The 19,619-nt window shown below is 35.4% G+C and overlaps 1 protein-coding gene across 5 annotated transcripts in view; it reads left to right on the forward strand.

The window, feature by feature from the left end:
- ADGRG6 (adhesion G protein-coupled receptor G6) overlaps window positions 1–19,619 on the forward strand; it is a 136,164-nt gene that overhangs the window by 80,113 nt on the left and 36,432 nt on the right. For all 5 annotated transcript variants that reach the window (XM_025866120.2, XM_025866129.2, XM_073894015.1 and 2 more), the window contains 8 exons: window positions 5,262–5,347; window positions 8,146–8,198; window positions 9,354–9,416; window positions 12,551–12,693; window positions 15,860–15,971; window positions 17,048–17,112; window positions 17,793–18,003; window positions 19,021–19,192. In XM_025866120.2, the coding sequence (XP_025721905.1) occupies window positions 5,262–5,347; window positions 8,146–8,198; window positions 9,354–9,416; window positions 12,551–12,693; window positions 15,860–15,971; window positions 17,048–17,112; window positions 17,793–18,003; window positions 19,021–19,192 (905 nt within the window). The remainder of the gene's footprint in view (window positions 1–5,261; window positions 5,348–8,145; window positions 8,199–9,353; window positions 9,417–12,550; window positions 12,694–15,859; window positions 15,972–17,047; window positions 17,113–17,792; window positions 18,004–19,020; window positions 19,193–19,619) is intronic.

Consider the following 19,619-nt stretch of genomic DNA (forward strand, 5'->3'; position numbering starts at 1 on the left):
CTCCTTGCCTCTTTTTCCATATATACTTTTCTATTTATATTATTTGTAATTTGTAACTAGGGCAGTTATATGAGATACAGAAATGAGCAGGGAAAATGCCAGGTAACATGAGTTATTATTTAGTCTGCCACCTATATGGACTACATAACCTTTTGGTAATTCAGAGTAAATGATTTAAGTCTCTTCTAGAAAAGAGAAATTCCAATCAGGTGACCACACCATTGCCTCACATACAGTGATATTCTCAAATATGACCTATTAGAAACAAAGGAATTTTCTCAACCCCAGTCATTTAACTTGTGAGGCCAAAACATCTGTAACATATCACCAGGGACCAAAACCCAGAGAAAAGAAACCCACAGAGTTCATTTTTTCTTTGGCTTTGGGGGTTATACCAACTTCCTCTGTGAGGACATTGAAATTGGAAGTATGGAATATTTTACATGAAACATAGATATAAATTTCACTAGGGTTATAAAGACATCAATTCAGGGAGGTGTTTATGGTTATTCTGGTACTTACACCAAGGAGATTTATGATGGGGCAAACATTCCAGCAACCCCCAGAAAAGCAGCAGCAGTTGATGTTCCCAGTGCATATTTCACATGGACTCCGGCCAGGAGATGGGAATATTATAATTCTGACTAAGTATTTTGCTCTTTGTATGAACATACAAAGAGCCTCTGTGGCATTCTCCCTCCAGGACTGGCACATCCTCTACTGCCCAAGAACGTTTATATGATGCTTCAGAGTCCTTAACTTGGTGGAGTGGAGCTGGATTCACTCAATCATGTCATTTCTGACATTCTTGAAGAGAGCCTTGTTCAACCATCTCTCTCTGCGTCATAACCTTCACTGGAGTTTCAACAAAGCAAGCAAATGTTAGAATCAGTTAAAATGGTTTGACTTGACTACATTGAAGGAAAAAACGCAATTTGGATGATTCTTGATAAAAATGTAGTGCTAGCGTTTAAGAATATTCAAAAGTCATCCTGTGGTAGAAATATTCTCAAAATTGTGTATTCAAATCCGTGTACCATCAGAACAATTTTTACCACATCCTTGAACCACCTATAGATGGTTTTTTTTCCTAAACTGACTCCCATTTTTACTTAAACATTTGCATTTATACGGGAAAATTGATATCACTATTATAAAATCAGTACTGTTTGTTGTAAAATAGAAATGAAAAGCGAGAATAAATGTAATGAAAACAATGTTATTGAATTTTCCCTATATGCTATTGCTTTCTCATATCCCTGTGCCTGAAGCCTTCATTATCTTTTTAAAAAGGGAGAGTAACAAAGTGTTAGAGACAGACTATAATCTAATTAATATTTTTTCTTTGATGTAGTCAAATTAGAAATAATTGGAAAGAGAATTACTTATTCACCTTGTGAATAAATGGGATTTAACGTCATGTCGTGGACTATCTAAATCATTTGCATACTGTCAGCAGTTCTAGATACACTTTTCTTGTTCCTTGGGAAACTGACACGGTAAACATTTTCAGGCTTATGATCTGATACATTAGAGAATCCTATTTTATTCACTGTAAGAAAGATAGGCACAACTATCAAATTTGTCATCTAACTTACCCAGTCCTTTAAATTCTGGCTTATCAAAGCGTTTTGCTGGCTCTATCAGTGATAATATGCTGGTGTGGGGAGGCGTGCGGATTGAGACTGTTTGATAATCAGACATATTTCTTCAATGTATCAGTGAAATTTGTTTTCCTAAACTTTATGAAGTGTTCCTATTTCTCTATGTAAAGTTCTTTTTGTTATCTTCAATAGGACTTATCTGATACCTCAGATTGTATACTAGGAAAATAGTATCTTTAAGTTACTTTTCATAAACAGATATTTCTGTATGTAATGGATAATCTAGGTATTCCCACAAATAACTTTTGTGCCTTTTACATTACATTCTTAAGGAGAGCTCTTGGGCCAATTATTATTTTCATATCAAATCATCTCTTCTGTGCTTGAAGCATCACTCTATTGCTACTGAATATTAAATCTTGTGGGCTCAACCCAAGTAACCCAAGTAAGGAACTCTCTTCTGTGCTTGAAGCATCACTCTATTGCTACTGAATATTAAATCTTGTGGGCTCAACCCAAGTAACCCAAGTAAGGAACTAACTCCGTTAGTCCTTATTATTGTTCTAAAAACCCAGCTTACAGGTATTAACTGTAACACTGCTTCCAGATTCTTAACGTACATTTAATTACTCAAATAAAAAAATTATTCTCTGGATATGTGTATAGATTGGACATTCAATCTAGCTATATATGCCAGGCATCAAAAGAAATCATGTGTGTAGGACGAGCAGAACTCCCGTCATATTATAAATGTGACTATAAGGTTATAATTGCCTCATCACCAGTTCAAAGAAATGAATTTGACTCTAAAATAACATTTGGTTTATATTTTCACGTCTCTCTTTTCAAAAAAGTATTTTAAAATCTACCTTTTCAATCCTATATTTCACACCCTTGAATATAGACTAAATATGTAGTGTCATTTCTATGTCTCCCAAGAAACCCTAGAAAGAGTGTTAAGAAGGATCAAAAAAACGATTAATTGGAGAAAAACCTATTGACGGGAATATACCCTTTCAATACCACATCTGTAACAGCAAGCAATGATTTCTACTTTGAGGTTCTGCTTGACTGAAAGAGTCTTCTAATTGAAAAATGGGTATACTCATAAATGCTTCTCCCCAACCCCCCCCCCCCCCCCCCCCCCCACCCCACCTCAAGAAAGATCTGTCATGTTTTCTGGCTTGGATGTCATTATTAGGAATGGAATATATGAAAATGTATGATTAGCTTTTCTACTGCGACGCTGTGGGAGTTGTTACATCCACAGAAGACCCCTTGACTGCTAGGATGACGTGGGAAAGCCTGAATCAGGATGTCTTAATTGTGCATTTTCTGCAACAACAGTGCTTAAGCCAATTATTTGCTGCAATCCAAAACCCCTCCTACCAATTCTTTGGTGGACGTTTTATCTTGCTTTGACAGTTCACTCCTGGACGTATCTCATGTTTACTTGTTGGCTACATTATTCAGAAATTTTTTAAATAAATATAACAAGTAGACTCCCCTGAGTGTATAAATACCTCATTCTAAGGTTTCTGCAGGGAGACTACTTGAAAATGATCTATAGCACAAGAGAAGCTGTAACATAAGATGTTATGTTGTTCTCTGTGTTCACATATTTTATTTGCTATAAGCAATATAACTCTGGGGAGAATGCTGTACTTATAGATTGATTTAGGCTGTCTCTGATATTGGATGTCTTTCTCATGTATAAATAACAGCAGATTGAAAAAATGAGGCAGGAAATATTTAAAATTTAAAGAAGAATATCTTAAATGTTTCCAAAACATTTCAGAAATGTCAGTGATAAAAATTAATGAATTTTAGTATTTTGCATTATTTCCCTGAGAGGGAAAGAACACTACTCTTAAACATATGCTTTAGGTCTCCATCTAGTGGTAGCTTTTCAGCTACTCTGCAGACACCAGGGAGCATACACAGGATACCCTGAGGATCCTGGAATGACTCTTGGACCTCTGCAACTTAAATTTCTCCTCAGTCATTCAGGATGTCCATGATTTGATATGATATAATACAGTGTGAAAGCGTTTTTTTTTTAAATCTGAATTAATAGCATTTGTTTTGAATATATTCCTCTAAATATCTTAAATTCAGAATATTTTTAGAGGAACATAAAATCAATATCATTAAAATACCTGAAAAGCTTTAGATGCTAAATAACCTAGTCTGCATAAGTTAAACCACTTGTCCTTGGACTTGTACCAATTTCATATTATTTATATTGTTACATTTGGGAGGGGCAAAATTTTTAGCCTGAGATTCTGACCCCGTACTGGAAAAGCATAGTAGTGGAACTGGAATTTGCATTTTGGTAGATATGGGGGTTTCCAAAGGCAGAGTTTTATGTTTTTTCTACCGACTTCCCAACTTTTTTTATTAAATCTATTCCCCAACATTGTTTTAATTGTATATTTCTACATTTTCTGTGCATACTTTACTTAAGTTATACCAAAATATAAGCATGAAGAAAGATGACTGACAATAATGGAGATTCAATTTTTTTTCTCTGTATAGCCTATGATATTTTAAAATGATATTTTTTATTAGCTGCTTATAGTAAGGTACCCTATAACACACATCTAGAGAGATTTAGCAAACCCTGGCTGGTGACTTCAATTTGCATTTACTATATATATATACATATATATATATATATACACACACACAAATATATATATATATATATATATATATATATATATATATATATGTATGTATGTATCAGGCTACTTTAAAGATTGTCCCCCCAAAAAAGCAAAACTTTCTTTTCTCATAAGATTTTCTTTTTAAAGCAACTTAGTCCAGTTAAAATTCTATCTGCAAATATTCTTTCTTTTCCCCCTTTACTTTGATACAAGTGACTGTATTTACGGAATTTTGATGAAAAATCTGGTAAATGACTCAGTAGAAGTAAATGCTATATTGGGGAGGGGAAAGAGAAAAGGAAGAATAAGGGGCTGAGGGCACCAAATATGTGTATGCCTGTTCTTTTTCAGGTTAACTTCTGTCCATCATCCCACTCAAGTTTGCATACCTTAAACTCTGTCATTCTTTCTAACGTACAAAAAAATGATAATTTCCTGTTATAAGAGATCAAACTGTACATGAAAATGTCATGAAAAAATTTTGGAATTCTATATCCAAAATCCATAGAATTAAGGAAATACGTAGGTGATAATTGAGAGGCAGTGAATTATTTATAAGAATAAACAGAACTCTTTCTAAGAAGTTACAAAGGTCAATGAACATAAAGTCAAAATATCTCAAATTTTCTGTACCTGTATAGAAGGTGTTTTATTTTTTTAGTTTTTTTTGTTTTTAATTGCAGTCTAGGTGACACACGATGTTATGGTGTACAACATAGTGATTCGACAAGTCTGTATGTTCTCCTACGCTCGGCATGAGTATAGTACGGTCTGTCATCATACAAATGTTATTACAATGCCATTGACTATATTCTCTGTACTGTATCTTTTAAAATTGTGACTTATTCATTCTATAACTGGAAACCTGTATCTCCCAAAAAAGGCATTTCTTTTAAATTGTGTGAAATTGTGTGATTGTAAATTTAAATTGAGAATTATATGACTGTAAAATATAATTAACGGACTAAATCCTATTTCCAATGGACAGATGGAATTGTCTATAGAATTTCCATAGTGATTCAAAATATCCTTCGTCACCCTGAAGTTAAAGTACAGAGCAAGGTAGCAGAATGGGTAAGTGAACTTGTACAATTTCTTCTTTGATTTGAAACATTTAACCTCTGGAAATCTGGAGAGGACTCTACTGTCTGGGTAACTGAATCCACAGATCATATGCAAACACAGACACCCTTCCTTATATATATATATATTCTGAGTAGACATAGAAGAGGGGTGTGTGCTGATGCCTAGAAAGGGAGGTGCATTTGCATCAGGGACAAGCCTAATAGACTATTATTGTCTAAAGAAGAAAAGTACCACACAAATAGAAATATATTTTCATAGGTATCTTTATTTACTATTATATCCCTACAATTTCAGCAGAACTTTAAAAATAGATTATATATTTTTTATTTAATTGTTTGAATGTTTGATTCATACACCAAAAAGCATAACAAAATATATCATGAAAATACTCTACCCATCTCTGTAGCTCATCTCTCTGGAGACCAACCCATCTGCTTAGAAATCATTGTTAATTTTTCTTTGTTTGTTTTTTTTGCCCCTGAATTTCTTTGTGTATATAAAAGTAAATAAGACTACAGATTCTTCTTTTTCCTCCTTTTTACACTAAAAACATATTTTGCATACCATTCTACATTGTGCTTATTTTTGTTATTGCCAGAATTACATCAAAAGTGTGCAGAGACCTTCCTTTTCTTTTTTTTCAAAACAGTGCATAGTATTCCATTATGTGGCTGTCTGGTCATTAATTTAGCAAGTCTTCTGTTGATAGAGATTTAGGGTATACTAATTTATTTAATCAGTATTCTATTAATGAAATTTTTTTGTAATTTCCAGTAAAAAGAAAAAAACTTCATTTTGTTTTCTTGTCCTTACAGATATCACCTATGTTTTTTTTGTCTACATAACAAAAAATTTCATTTTTCATAGGTTTCTTTTTTTTCTATTTTATTTTCTGTGTGCTGCATACTGTGGGACTTTGTACTGCTTTTTATGTATAATACTATTACAGTTCAAACACTGAATAAAGTCACTCTAGTATACATTTTGAGAAAGATGGGTTTTCTTATGCAGAAGGTGTCTAGTAAACATGCCCTTGGTAGCAAAACAAAGTTAAATCATACATTGAGAGGTAGTGGTGACTGACTCTCTCTCTGTCTTTGAAGAATAACTTAATATAACAATACAGCCTTGTTTTGAAGGGTCTATAGTAAGAAAAGTCCTATTTTTAATACACTTTAAAACAAGCTGACCACAGGAAACAATAGCATGTATATAACAATTCTATTATAAAGTTGAGGGGAAGAGCGACATTCTCTAATAGAAGTCAACAAAAAATACTGCTATTGACTTTTTGGACTGATACATTAAAGTCAGTAATTAATTCAAACACTGGGAGGTATGTTTCATTTCCAAACGGAGAGCAGCTTTAAAGAAAGAGCCTATTCTTTTTTTTTAATTTAATTTTAACTTTATTTTTATTAACATATAATGTATTATTTGTTTCAGGTGTACAGGCTTGTGATTCATCAGTCTTACATAATTCACAGCGCTCACCATAGCACATACCTTCCCCAATGTCTTGCAACCCATTTACTTTCAAGAATTCTTCTTTTTGTTTTAAGTCAGAATGATTTCAAAAGATAAAATTCTTTATTTTCATTCTCAAATAAGCCACTACTAATATTATTAATCTGGGAAATTAACATTCATGGAGAGTCTGTGCCTTAGGCAGCCTATAATTTTACATTTATATTGATTACATTCATAGTTTTCAATGTAACTTCATTCTCATCTGAAGCTGAACTTTGCTGGAAACTTTTCACTTAAGATGCAAGATACCAAAGCAGATGCTTGATACTAGAGAAAACATAAGTGGTGTCCCTGATTCATATTATTGCTGTTTATAATTTTTAAATCATTTAATACTTTTTGTCAGCACTTTGTAGAATTTACATTCAATTTTAGGAATGCTTGCAAGGAAGGCTAACTGTGTGTATGAAATAAGACCTAAAAAACCTTTTGGAGGTGATACAGAAATAGGAAGATTTCCTATCAGTAAAGAATTCCCATTTGTGATTGTATTGCACAGTGCATCATGGAAGGTTGTAATTTACATTGAGAGGAATCCATAATCCATTGCTTTAAAAAGTCTGGTGCTAAGACCCATAAGACCGTTAAATAACCCACATAATAAGAACATAATATTCCCAATAATGTTGAACTCATTTTGTTTGTGTTTTTAAAGGTTTGTATTGTTAATCTGTAATTTTTCTTACTGATATTCTTATGAGGTGATACTTAACTAGAAGAACATGTGTTACTGTACTACAGTGTTTGTTGAATGAAGAATATGGATGATGTTTACTGTGCTCATCCTCCTGTGAAACCCTCAGTGTTATGGCTAATTCGAAGAACCATTATAATGGGGCCCATTGTAATATGGGCTAGAGAGGAAAGTATAGTGTTTCCAGACAAATAGACTTGGGCTCCAATCTGGGATCTGCTACTTTTCAGTTGGGGACATTGGGGACATTGGGGATATTGGGGACATTGGGCAAGCTATTTCTTCTCCATGAAGCTCAGTTTCTTCATCTATGAGGGTGGGGGAGCAGATCATACCTATCTCATTAGTTGTTGTGAGATGGAAGAAACAACCTGTGTAAAGTTCTTGGCATATAATGATCCAGTGACTGTTATCTTTACCTTTCTTACACTCCGCTGGCTGTCTGGGATTTTCCCAGGGTCTTATTCCAATAACAACTTATCTTTTGGGGGAAATAAACTAGATTCAGATTTTTTTTTAGAAAGTATTACCAGAACTCACCCTTTTCCATTGTATTTTTCAGCTCAATTCAACCTTCCAAAATTGGAACTACACTGTTTATGTGGTTAATATCAGGTAAATGACAGAATGAATGATTTGAAAAATAAAAATTAGTGTCTAATTTAATGCTACTCTTCATCTCTCTGATTATACCCCACACACTTGACACCAGTACACACATACACACATGCACCATATTCATAGTCTTTCTGAAACAACTCTATATTATGTCATTTCTTTGCACGAAAATCTTCAATGATGCAGCAATTGGTTTTAATTTTTTTTGATCATGGATCCCAATCTTTAAAAAAAAATCCGTGTGTATTCCCAAAATATATTTGTGATTTTAAATAAATTTGTGTCTTACTTAACCAGTGTATGTTATAAATATATCACAGATTATAAGAAGATATTCAAATATATATAGAAGTGCTCTTGGTTTCATCTCACACCCCAGTGAACCATTGATAGCACCCCCAGTTTGGAGACTGTTTTTCTTTTTTTTTTTTTAAGATTTTATTTATTTATTCATGAGAGACAGAGAGAGAGAAGGAGAGGGAGAAGCAGGCTCCCAGGGAGCAGGGAGCCCGATGCGGGACTCGATCCCAGGACCCCGGGATCCTGACCTGAGCCGAAGGCAGATGCTTAACCATCTGAGCCACCCAGGCGCCCCTGGAGACTGTTTTTCTATAAGATAAGACATTTAGAGTCTGCACCTAGCTTTTCAGAAATATCTTTTGCTATCCTATTTAAATACTTTTACTGCCTGGCAAATAGTATCATCCACATATCCTCCTCTGTACCTTGTTTTCATAGTTTTAAATTAGTTTTCAAAAGTGTATGTCACTAACCCTAAACAGATATTCTGTGAACCCAAGAGACATCATAAGTTAACACAGAAAAAGGAATCACATGTTGAATAGGCTCAGGAAGTACATTCTTAAACAAACTGAAACAGATTTCTATACATGTGAACATCTCAGATTATTTAGTATAACCAACATGCATCGAGGATCTTGAAAACAGAGCAAGGGTGCACAGCTGCCAAATTTACTTGACAATGGAGATATTCAATCTCGGGCATATGAAAAGAACTGGAACCTCAGGACACATATTTGGAAATACTGGCTTAGAATGTTCATTTTGCCTCTTTCTTTTACTTCCTCAAATTTTGTTGCTGATGATGTGGCAGATGAGGTCGATAATGAATATATATATTTGTATTTATAGTTTTCACCAGAGCACGGGAGAGGACAAGATTAAAGTCAAGAGAAGCATTGTGAATGATCAAAGGTAACACTGACAAAGTCTTACAGAAAGTGTAACATCCTTTCTCTAGCTCTCTCTTTTGACCCGTAGAAAAATGAAAATAATGGGATGAGAGAGAAACATTTTAATCAGGTAGCACTTTTAAGTTACTTCTTTAGCACTAGTGCGCTAATTTTTTTTTTTTTTGGTAGTTAAGACCATCAAATACTAGAATGGATAGAGGCGTACACCCAATGAGAAGTAATTCAGAAGTAGAACATTTAAAATGTAGGAGTTATTATTTTTAGTATTTTTAGTTTATTTATGATAACCCATTACCTCTTCATTGAAATTTTGAGAAGACCATCAAAGAAACAAAAGGAGAGTTACAGCTTTAAGTAAGGTACTTATGTACAGTAGCATCTAATAATATGGGTAATAGCTAATTTTTGGAAGTCTCCATTTTAAAATTTCTATCTAGACCGTGATTTAAGCAGGCAGGTAATTCAGCAGATCTGTCCACCATACAGAATCAGTTGGCATATAAAGGCTAGCTGTTCAGAGTACTGTGTAATTAAAAACAACTTAAACTCCTAAATAAATTTAGCTGTGTTCAGGTAGTCTATTACATTTCCAAAGAAGAGGGGAAAAAAATAGTTGAAAAGCAAAAGTTCATGTAAGTCTGGCTCAGTTTCAATGGACTGAATTGATTTTACAGACTTCAACAATAATGATGGAATATACTTCTTTTCAGGTGATATATTCTTACTAGGAGAAGATAAAAATAGAATTTCATATGAGAGTTGACCAAAGAGTTTCTTCTTATTTTTTTTTCTTTTTCTGTTTAATATTAGAAAAGCAGATGTGTTTAAGTTATAATTGAAACTTTTCATTTTGATATGTATTCAACAGACCGGCTTTTGCCATCTGATGAGGGAAATTTGTTTTTATCTTCTTTGTTCCTTTTCCTTTATGAACTGAAGAACAGAATAATTATTTTAATACTATATTCTTGATGGTGACAGGACTTTTCTACTTAGCCAAATAATTTTTTCTCTAACCTGTAGTGCTAGATCATGTTGAGCTTTGAATAGCGGATCAGAGATCTGGATCCCTTTGCTGGAGACTTTGTCTAACAATTAAGGCTGCCCTAGTTTGGGGTATCACCAATCACGAATCCTCTTCAGGAAGTCAGCATTGCCCATTTTAGTGGACCTCCTGTGATTCTTCTACCACCCAGTAATACTAAAGCCAGCCATCATTAGTGTATGTCAGTACCTCAGAAACTTGCTTGAAAAACATTTAAATTCATGGAATCTCAGTTTTCTGTCTGTCAAACCAACAGGTAACTTCACAGAAAATTATAGGGAGAGGGAACCAAGACCATGTATATGGGAAAGTCCACATGTTTAGTTTTTCTTTGGTATAAATCTTTGACTCTTTGTTTCAATTTTTTTTATTTAAAAGCCTAATGTTTAAAAATGTTTTAATCATTTTAAAATTGTTTTAAAATGTATTCTTATAGTCTTTCCCCTTTTTTTCTCCTCTACTGCTCTTATGCTCATTGATGAGTCTTTGTAGTCCCTCATAGTTTTTCTCAAAACCACCATCTACTAGTTTTACACACACACTTTTTTCCAAACTTTTTCTTTCAATTTGGTTGTAACACTTAACATAGACCATAACCCCAGATAATGCCTCATCCTCTATTGCCTAGACAGACAGGAAACCAAAGCCACAGACGGGTTTATTCAAATAAAGGGTGATTGATGGTAACAACTGATGGAACTTGGGGGAACCATAAACTAGTTTCAGTTTTCAAGATGAGAGAGGAAAATACAGAGATAAGACCTGTGAAAATGCATGGCCGTTCTTGAATTGCTGAATTTGGGTATTCAGTATGTCACAATGCATTGTGCTCGTTATGGTCTCAATATTCAAGAAAAGTAAAAGGTCATGTTTTCAACGCTAAGTTCTCAGTAACTGAAGTAGTAAAGTTTATCTTCCAACAATAATTTAATCAGAGGATACTTTTCCTAGGCCATTTAAAAAATTATTAAGTTATCACAGTTCACCATTCTATTTACATCTATGTCTCGCTCAACCTGAAGTATGACTTATACGTGAACACTGGGGATTAGATCATTTTTGAGATAAATAGCTTTTCGGACTGAATTATGAGAACAGTTCCGTACTTTGTCTTTGAAATTAACACAGATATTTAGGGAGAAAAAATGGAGCTCTTCTTTAATTTCACCTAACCTTGAATAACATAGATTTCATTTAGTCTTTCTTTTTTTAGTACCACAAATATATCAATATTCTATTTCATTTTTATTGATACCTACATAATTTTATAAGTACAATATGCCATGCCTCTCTACTGGCAATACTTATTTCAAAAATAGTGCTCCTGCCTTGACTTTGGCATGTTTTGATTTCTGCTATTGACTATAGCTATGATCACAGTGGAATAGAAAATTATATTATTTCAAAATGTAGAACCAAAGGTTTTGATGGGGCTTTTCAGATACATCTCTGCTTCTCATAGAAATATTTTCTTTTTAAAGACATTCAAGGTCAGACAGTCTGTAAACTCCTTCTGTAATGTGCGGGTCAATCACCATGTATATTTTAAGTATTTATTTTGTAACTTTTCACCATACAACATACTTGCAAATGCTTCACGGAGATGGAAAATCAGTATCACAATTCTGGAGAAAGTTTAACACATTTGTAAACAGTAACACCCTTAATAATTTTAAAGTCAAATGATCAGTTTAGTCAGATTTGTTGGAATTTAATTTTTTAAAAAACTTTATTTTTGGCTCCAAAGAAACAATGTAGAAATAACCACAAGTATGACCCTTTCTTGCCTGTATGATATAAATATTACTTAAAATATTTCTTAAATGAGGTGATAACAGTATGATATGATAGAATTACACATGTGATATCCTATATAATCTATTCATACTGAGATATTTTTAACATTACAATTTATGCAGCCCGAGGAGTCTCTGAGTGCCTTGGCCTATTTCTCCTGTCTCAATACTTCAGGGTCATCCCTCTTACCTACCATATCCAAATGTTCTGTTTTTCCACAAAATAAAAAAAATTAAAAAAAAAAAATCAACCAGTCAGCAATTCCAACAATTATATCTGAAATGTTTTTTTAGGTTGGTGATTTGGGCCCTTCTAGTTTACAATGCTACCAACAATCCCAATTTAGAAGGAAAAGACATTCAACAGAAGCTCTTAAAAAATAATGAGTCCCTGGATGAAGGCTTGAGGCTATATGCAGTGAGTGTGAAGCAACTGGGTAAGTGCCTTTTTTTATATGTATTTGATATAATTCTTCAGGTTTTTTTGAAGCAGCAACAATATTCTTCCTCTGTGCATTGTTTGCCTATTTAAAACTATTTTTCCTGATGATGAGATTCATCATATTGGTGGCATAGTAACAAATGGGTGACATGGTTAACATCAGAGATATGAATCTAAGGGAATGAAAGAGGCAGAGGAGAGTTTACACTTATTTGGGGGACATATTCTGGAAAAACTAAGAATATGAGCGAAGTGCCAGGATCGCCTTGACCAGAATTGGCTTCAACTTCAGGAATAAAGAGTGTGTATGTGGACATACGGAAACTCTAAAGAGGTAAATCTTAGAAAAGGCAATTTCTTGTTAGAAAACATCTCCTCTTATGTTTTCTGTCTTCATGAATGATAGCACTGTCTTTACAGGAATAGGCCAGAAATCTGGGAGTTATCCAGGATTGAGAGTCAGTTCTTACCTAGACACCATTCACATGCTGAGTTCCAACCACACACATGGTACTCCGTGCACCTCCTCAGACACGCCATGCTCCTTTGTGCCTTTCCGTGTCTTGCCTGCATTGCTCTTCTGTACTCCCACCATCCACCTGCTTATCACATCATTGTTTTAAAGACAGCCCAAAGTCATCTTTTCTATGATGAATTGTATGACATGATCATGCATAAATAGGAGTCCTTGCCTTTGAGCCTCCACTTCATGCTTTCCGGAGACCTAGAGCACCATACAAATTAGAAGACCATAATATTTGACTGGACTCACGTTCTTATGGATATTTTCTTTAAACAGGAATCTCCTCTGGCTTGAGAACACCCGTTAGTTTTTTTTTTTTTAACACCCTCATTTCCCACCTCCCCTAGCACGCAGCACATTCCCTAGCACTTAAATACTTGAAAAAAATGAGGTTTGATGGGGATATTGTAGAAAAATTAATGATCACAAATATGGACAATAAGAAGTGAAGATATTATTCTAATGTTGTATGATTATATTATGATTAAACATATTAATAGAGATCAAAAGAAAAGGAAACTGACTCTTTTCCTTATACACACACACAGGGAAGCAAGTATTTCTCAGTCTCTAAGAGGCTGATTCCCACTGAGGCCAGAATCCCAGTGTAATAAAGAAGCAGGTATCCCTGGCTTGGATAAGGAACTACCTATATGTAATGTGTCCACTTACACAGTTACAGAGAACTCATAGAGGTGGCAGAATGCAAATCATCATTGTTGATGTCATCATCATGAACAGTTTCTGACCTCTATGGGAAAGTGCTTGCTTATTAACAAATGGGGCTTCTTGAGGCAGGGGAGAGTACACATGCTACCTTTCACTAATGAGTCTCCACAAGGAGTAGCTGGATGAATGGTGGATTATATATGACAGGGAAACTCTGTGAGGGCCGGCCAGTCTCATCTCTGTTCTAGGAGGCTGCAGAATCCCAGAAAACTCTCTGCTTACCTAGACATATAATTTATACGACTTAATTTAAATTCTGTGCTTTTACTGGGTATTTACCCCAAAGACACAGATGTAATAAAAAGGGCCATATGCACCCCAGTGTTCATAGCAGCAATGTCCACAATAGCCAAGCTGTGGAAGGAACCAAGATGCCCTTCAACAGACAAATGGTAAAGAAGATGTGGTCCAGGGGCACCTTGGTGGTTCAGTCCTTAATCATCTGCCTTTGGCTCAGGTCATGATCCCAGGGTCCTGGAATCAAGCCCTGCATCAGGCTCCCTGCTCCATGGGAAACCTGCTTCTCCCTCTCCCACTCCCCCTGCTTGTGTTCCCTCTCTTGCTGTGTCTCTCTCTGTCAAATAAATAAATTTTTTAAAAAATCTTAAAAAAAGATGTGGTCTATATATACAATGGAATATTACTCAGCCACCAGAAGGGATGAATACCCAACTTTTGCATCAACATGGATGGGACTGGAGGAGATTATGCTAAGTGAAATAAGTCAAGCAGAGGAAGTCAATTATATGGTTTCACTTATTTGTAGAACATAAGGAATAGCATGGAGGACATTAGGGAGGGAAAAATGAAGGGTTGGAAATCAGAGGGGGAGATGAACCATGAGAGACTATGAGCTCTGAGAAACAAACTGAAGGTTCTAGAGGGGAGGGGTGTGGGGGGATGGGTGAGCCTGGTGATGGGTATTAAGGAGGGCACGTACTGCATGGAGCACAGGAGGTTATAAAAAGCAATGAATTGTGGATCACCACATCGAAAACTAATGATGTATTTTTATGGTGACTAACATAACATAATAAATAAATTCTGTGCTTTATTGTTTTTCTGAAAGTGGGCCTATGAGGAAAAGTTTCTACCAATTGAAAATATTAAAGAACAAACCCTGGTGATGTTAAGGGTTAGAATGTAGATGGGAAATTTCTTTAAATGTTAAGTTGGAGACTCTAATACCAGTTCCCAATGGTCTGGTTTAAATGGCTATTTTTCAGTCCTGAAATGACATGATTTTATTGTCGTTGATATATTGCTTTTATTTGGATATTTTTAAAATGGTAAAATCGGAATTACTGGTGTCATGACTCTTGCCCAGAGAGTTTTCCAACAACAGGTGGGATGATTTGAGGATGAAGACGCAGGTGAGGGGCATGTGGCACTTGTTAATGGGTCCCCTCTCTCCATCCCCCCAGCAGACTTCCAGGCAATCGGTGCTTTCAGAATAGCTGGAAATGTTTTCCATAGAATATGCTTATGACTCAATGACAACAGGATTGATGCATCATTTTGTAGGCTTTCCCCTTTGGAAAAAGATCATATTACATTTTGAATTTTTCAGGATCGTCATTGTATGTGGTGTTCATTTTTTGAATACATCTTTATTTTACTAATGTTACCGGCTAACAGTTTATATTAGAATAATGATGTATGTTTAATGATTATACTCCCATAAGTGTGTGACTTTGATTTGAATAACTTTTGTGTCTCAGGTGTACTAAATGTTTATTGTTCCTAATTTCTAAAGGTTTACAAATTCTGAACATTAAAAAAAAAACAGTACTTTAGCATTACATGAAATAAATACCTAAGTACCAACATCATCATTTTGCTCTTATCTTTTACCTTTTACTTCAAAGAATAGATTAACATTTCTGTGTTGGCTCTTATTTTCACATAGGTTTATGTCCTGCTGATGAGGATCCCAAAGGCTATCACTGGCCACTCATCCCACCTTCTGTATACAACTTTCCCTGTCCAGGAAAACAGGGCTTTTATGCTTCACGGACATGGTAATGCTTTTTATTGAATCTTGCCAGTAAAGCTGCACATTGTCTACCTGCCTGGGTTACACAGGCTGGCTGCACGATAGTCCCCATACATTGTATAGTGATTGGGAAGGACAGGAAAGTCTGTGAACGCCTAAACCACACTTCATGAAGGGTAAAAAGGCAGGTAGGTTACCCAGAAAAGCTTTTTGCTCCAAGCACCATGCTAATTTAACCTTCTCCAAAGAAAGATGGGGAAATCTGGAAACCGCAGGGTGACTCTAAAGCAAAGCATGTGGATGAACAGTGCTAACTTCCAGCTTTGGAACATGTGTCTGAAATTCCAAAACCTTTAAACAATTGGGAATGGTTATTGTTGGAGTGAGAAGAGGTAGAAAAAGAGGGACTAAATTCAGGATCCTAGGTTAGGGCAGGCTGCTAAAGCAGATTGTAAGGGTGTAGTTTTCCTAAGTGTTTAACAGAAACCTCAGACAGGTCGACTGCAGAGGATTCACTGAACACTCCTCACCCCCAGTTGGAGTTTTCTCACAGGGGTGGGGGGCAGGGGAGTCAAAAATGGAAACTGCCCAAACTTTGCACGTTCTGCTATGTTTGACACATGGTAGGAAGGAAAGAAGGGGCTCTAGAGAGTTACTGACCCTAGTTTGAAACAAGGCTCTACCCCTTCCTGGCTGTGAGACTTCGGAATATTCTTTGATTTCTCTGTCTTTTTCCTCACCTATAAAGTGTGGATTATAATCTGCTTTACAGAGTTATGTGAAATCAAAATCAGATTTTATCAAAGTTCTTAAAGAGGTATTTGACCCACATTACCGAATATGCCTTTAACCTTAGTAACCGGATATACCCTATCTTAGGACACATGCTATTGCTAGTATTGTGTTTCCAGGATGCATGGCACCTGATTTTTTTCTAATAAGGATTTCCAGTGAGAGTTTTAGTTCAATGTATTACAATTTTATTTTCAAATGAAGTTTACGTAGACATCAAGGCAAATTCTCAAACTTATTATTAACCAATTTTGTCAATTAAAATGTCATTTATGTCAAATATTTGAAATACCTTGTTTTGTTCCCTAGTTATCGTGACCCTGCCAACACATCTGTAGCCTACTGGGGGCCTCCTGATCTCTCCAACTGTTCAAGTAAGTGAGCAATTTTCCTTCAGTTGTCACAGGCAAAATGAAATGACTTCATAGTTTTCATCCTCTTCAGATATATTCTTCTGCTATATGATAACCATTGTAATAATAAAAGCTTAAGCAAATGATTATTTCACTTAAGGTAGGAAATTCTTGTTTTTCCTGATTCTTTTTGTAAAACTTTTGTGTTTTTCCTGATAACTTTTTGTTCTGCTTATTCTGTTAGAGATGAAAAATAAATAATTTTAGAGAACATGTAACAAATAAATTGATATTTGTGTCAGTGTTTTATAGTTGTGTATTATTTTCCTTAAAGATTTTATTTATTATTGATTTGAGAAAGAGAGAGAGAGCGTGAGCTGGGGGGGAGGGGCAGAGGGAGAAGCAGACTCCCTACCGAGCAGGGAGCCAGTTGCTGGTAGATCCCGGGACCCTGGGTTCATGACCTGAGCCGAAGGCAGACACTTAACTGACTGAGCCACCCAGGGGCCCCTACATGTGTATTATTTTTAATCAGCAGCTATACACTTATTTTTTGTGATTCTGGGGACATTTCTCTTAGAACTATATATGAATATTGGTCCCTCCAAAGTTGGGACTCTGAAGTGGAACTATCATAGTATGTTTTGGATTCCTGAAATGTTCAGAATTTTGTGTTTTGTTTTTTTGCTGTCTTTTTTTAGGAGAAGCAAATGAAGTGGCCAACCAGATTTTAAATTTAACTAGTGATGGGCAGACCTTAAGCTCAGCCAATATTACCAGCATTGTAGAACAGGTCAAAAGGATTGTGAATAAAGAAGAAAACATTGATATAACGCTTGGTTCAACTTTAATGAATATATTTTCCAATATCTTAACCAGTCCAGACAGTGACTTGCTTGAGTCTTCTTCTGAGTAAGTATTTTTTTTTCTTCTGGAGAGTAAAATTTATTGGATACATGTTATGTAATTTCTCAGTTATCTGAATGCTTGGTGGCCAGCTTTGATCATTTAAATCTCCAGAAGATCCATGGGTAGTTCCCAAGATCATTCACAAAGTGAACTTCAAAGTCCTCTATTTTCTTTCTTGAGAAATACAATTTACAAAATGATTAGGATTGTCCATCTGGCAAGAAAAATAAATAGCTCCAGAAAAACATAATCAGTATGTCATTTCTCATCTGAAAAAACGTTAATTGGGATTAATTCACCAGATAAGCTATTATATATATTAGCATAGGACACTTTGATTGCAAAAGAGACACTTAGCAAACATTGAGCTCCCATCTTTTAGGCATAACTTGGTCACTGTAAATTCTGTCCTACGGACTGTGACATGGAAATGCCATAGCTGTGTGATCATTGTACTTCAGGAATGAAAATGCCCAGGGCATATGAAATGTACCTGTTTTTACACAATTAGTGTGCATCCAGTTATTTCATTTAATGTGTTAATAATTCTTGTTTTCTTCCTTTCAACCAAATTTCTTCAGTGAAAGTTTTATATTTGTTAAAATGTATTTTTTACTTACCTTATCTACATAATAATTACAAACTTTTTATAGTGTCTTAGAGTCCAAATAAATGCTTTTACCTCATTATTTTCCTTTGATTCTCACCAGTTATAAAATAGAAAAGGTATTTTTTATATGAGGAAAGAAAGGCTAGGAGATGAAAAACAGTTATTTGTTTAGGGTGATTTCATTGTTGGTAGTCCTTAAAGCATAACATTTCTCTTGAGGATGCATTCATCACTGTGATTCTGTGTTTAAACTGATGTTATTGTGGTTTGGGGTAGTTTTGTTGGTATTTATGTTAAGGTCAGAAAATTTAAAGACAACTTTACTTGTTTTGTATTTTGTCCTGCTGCAAATCACCTGTGTACAAGTACATAAAACGTATTACTTAACAGTGGTATTGTCATTTCTTCAGAGCTTTAAAGACAATTGATGAATTGGCCTTCAAGATAGACCTAAGTAGCACATCACATGTGAATATTACAACTCGGAATTTGGCTCTTGGAGTCTCATCCCTGTCCCCAGGGACAAATGAAATTTCAAATTTTAGCATCGGTCTTCCAAGCAATAATGAATCCTATTTCCAGGTAATGAGCCAGTGGTTTCTTTAATTTTAATTAATTAGACAAAGGAACACTATCTGATCACTTACCAGTTTCTGCTTGAAGATCTTGGTTGGCGGGGTGGCAGGCAGGTAGGTCAAGACACTTGCTAGGTTAATAATAGCAGTAGCCACAGGTACGTGGACACCGAGGGGAGGTGTCCTTTTAGAACCCATGTGACGGGGTGGTCAGCTTACCTTCTACAAGAGGTGATGGTGGAACTAAGTGTTCAACCATCAGTGGGAAACCCCTATTGAGAGTGGTGGGGGGGATCCATTCAGTCAGAAGGAAGGGCTTTATTCAGGGCCCGAGTGGGAAGACGTGTCATGTATTCAACCACGCCAGTGGTTGTCAAACTGCATTGTACCACCTGGAGGGCTTGTCAGAACAGATGGCGGGCTCCCATCCCCAG

Source organism: Callorhinus ursinus, unplaced genomic scaffold (assembly GCF_003265705.2).
Source record: "Callorhinus ursinus isolate GAN/ISIS: 27379988/994484 unplaced genomic scaffold, GSC_fseal_2.0 scaffold6, whole genome shotgun sequence".
In the NCBI taxonomy this organism is placed as follows: domain Eukaryota; kingdom Metazoa; phylum Chordata; class Mammalia; order Carnivora; family Otariidae; genus Callorhinus; species Callorhinus ursinus.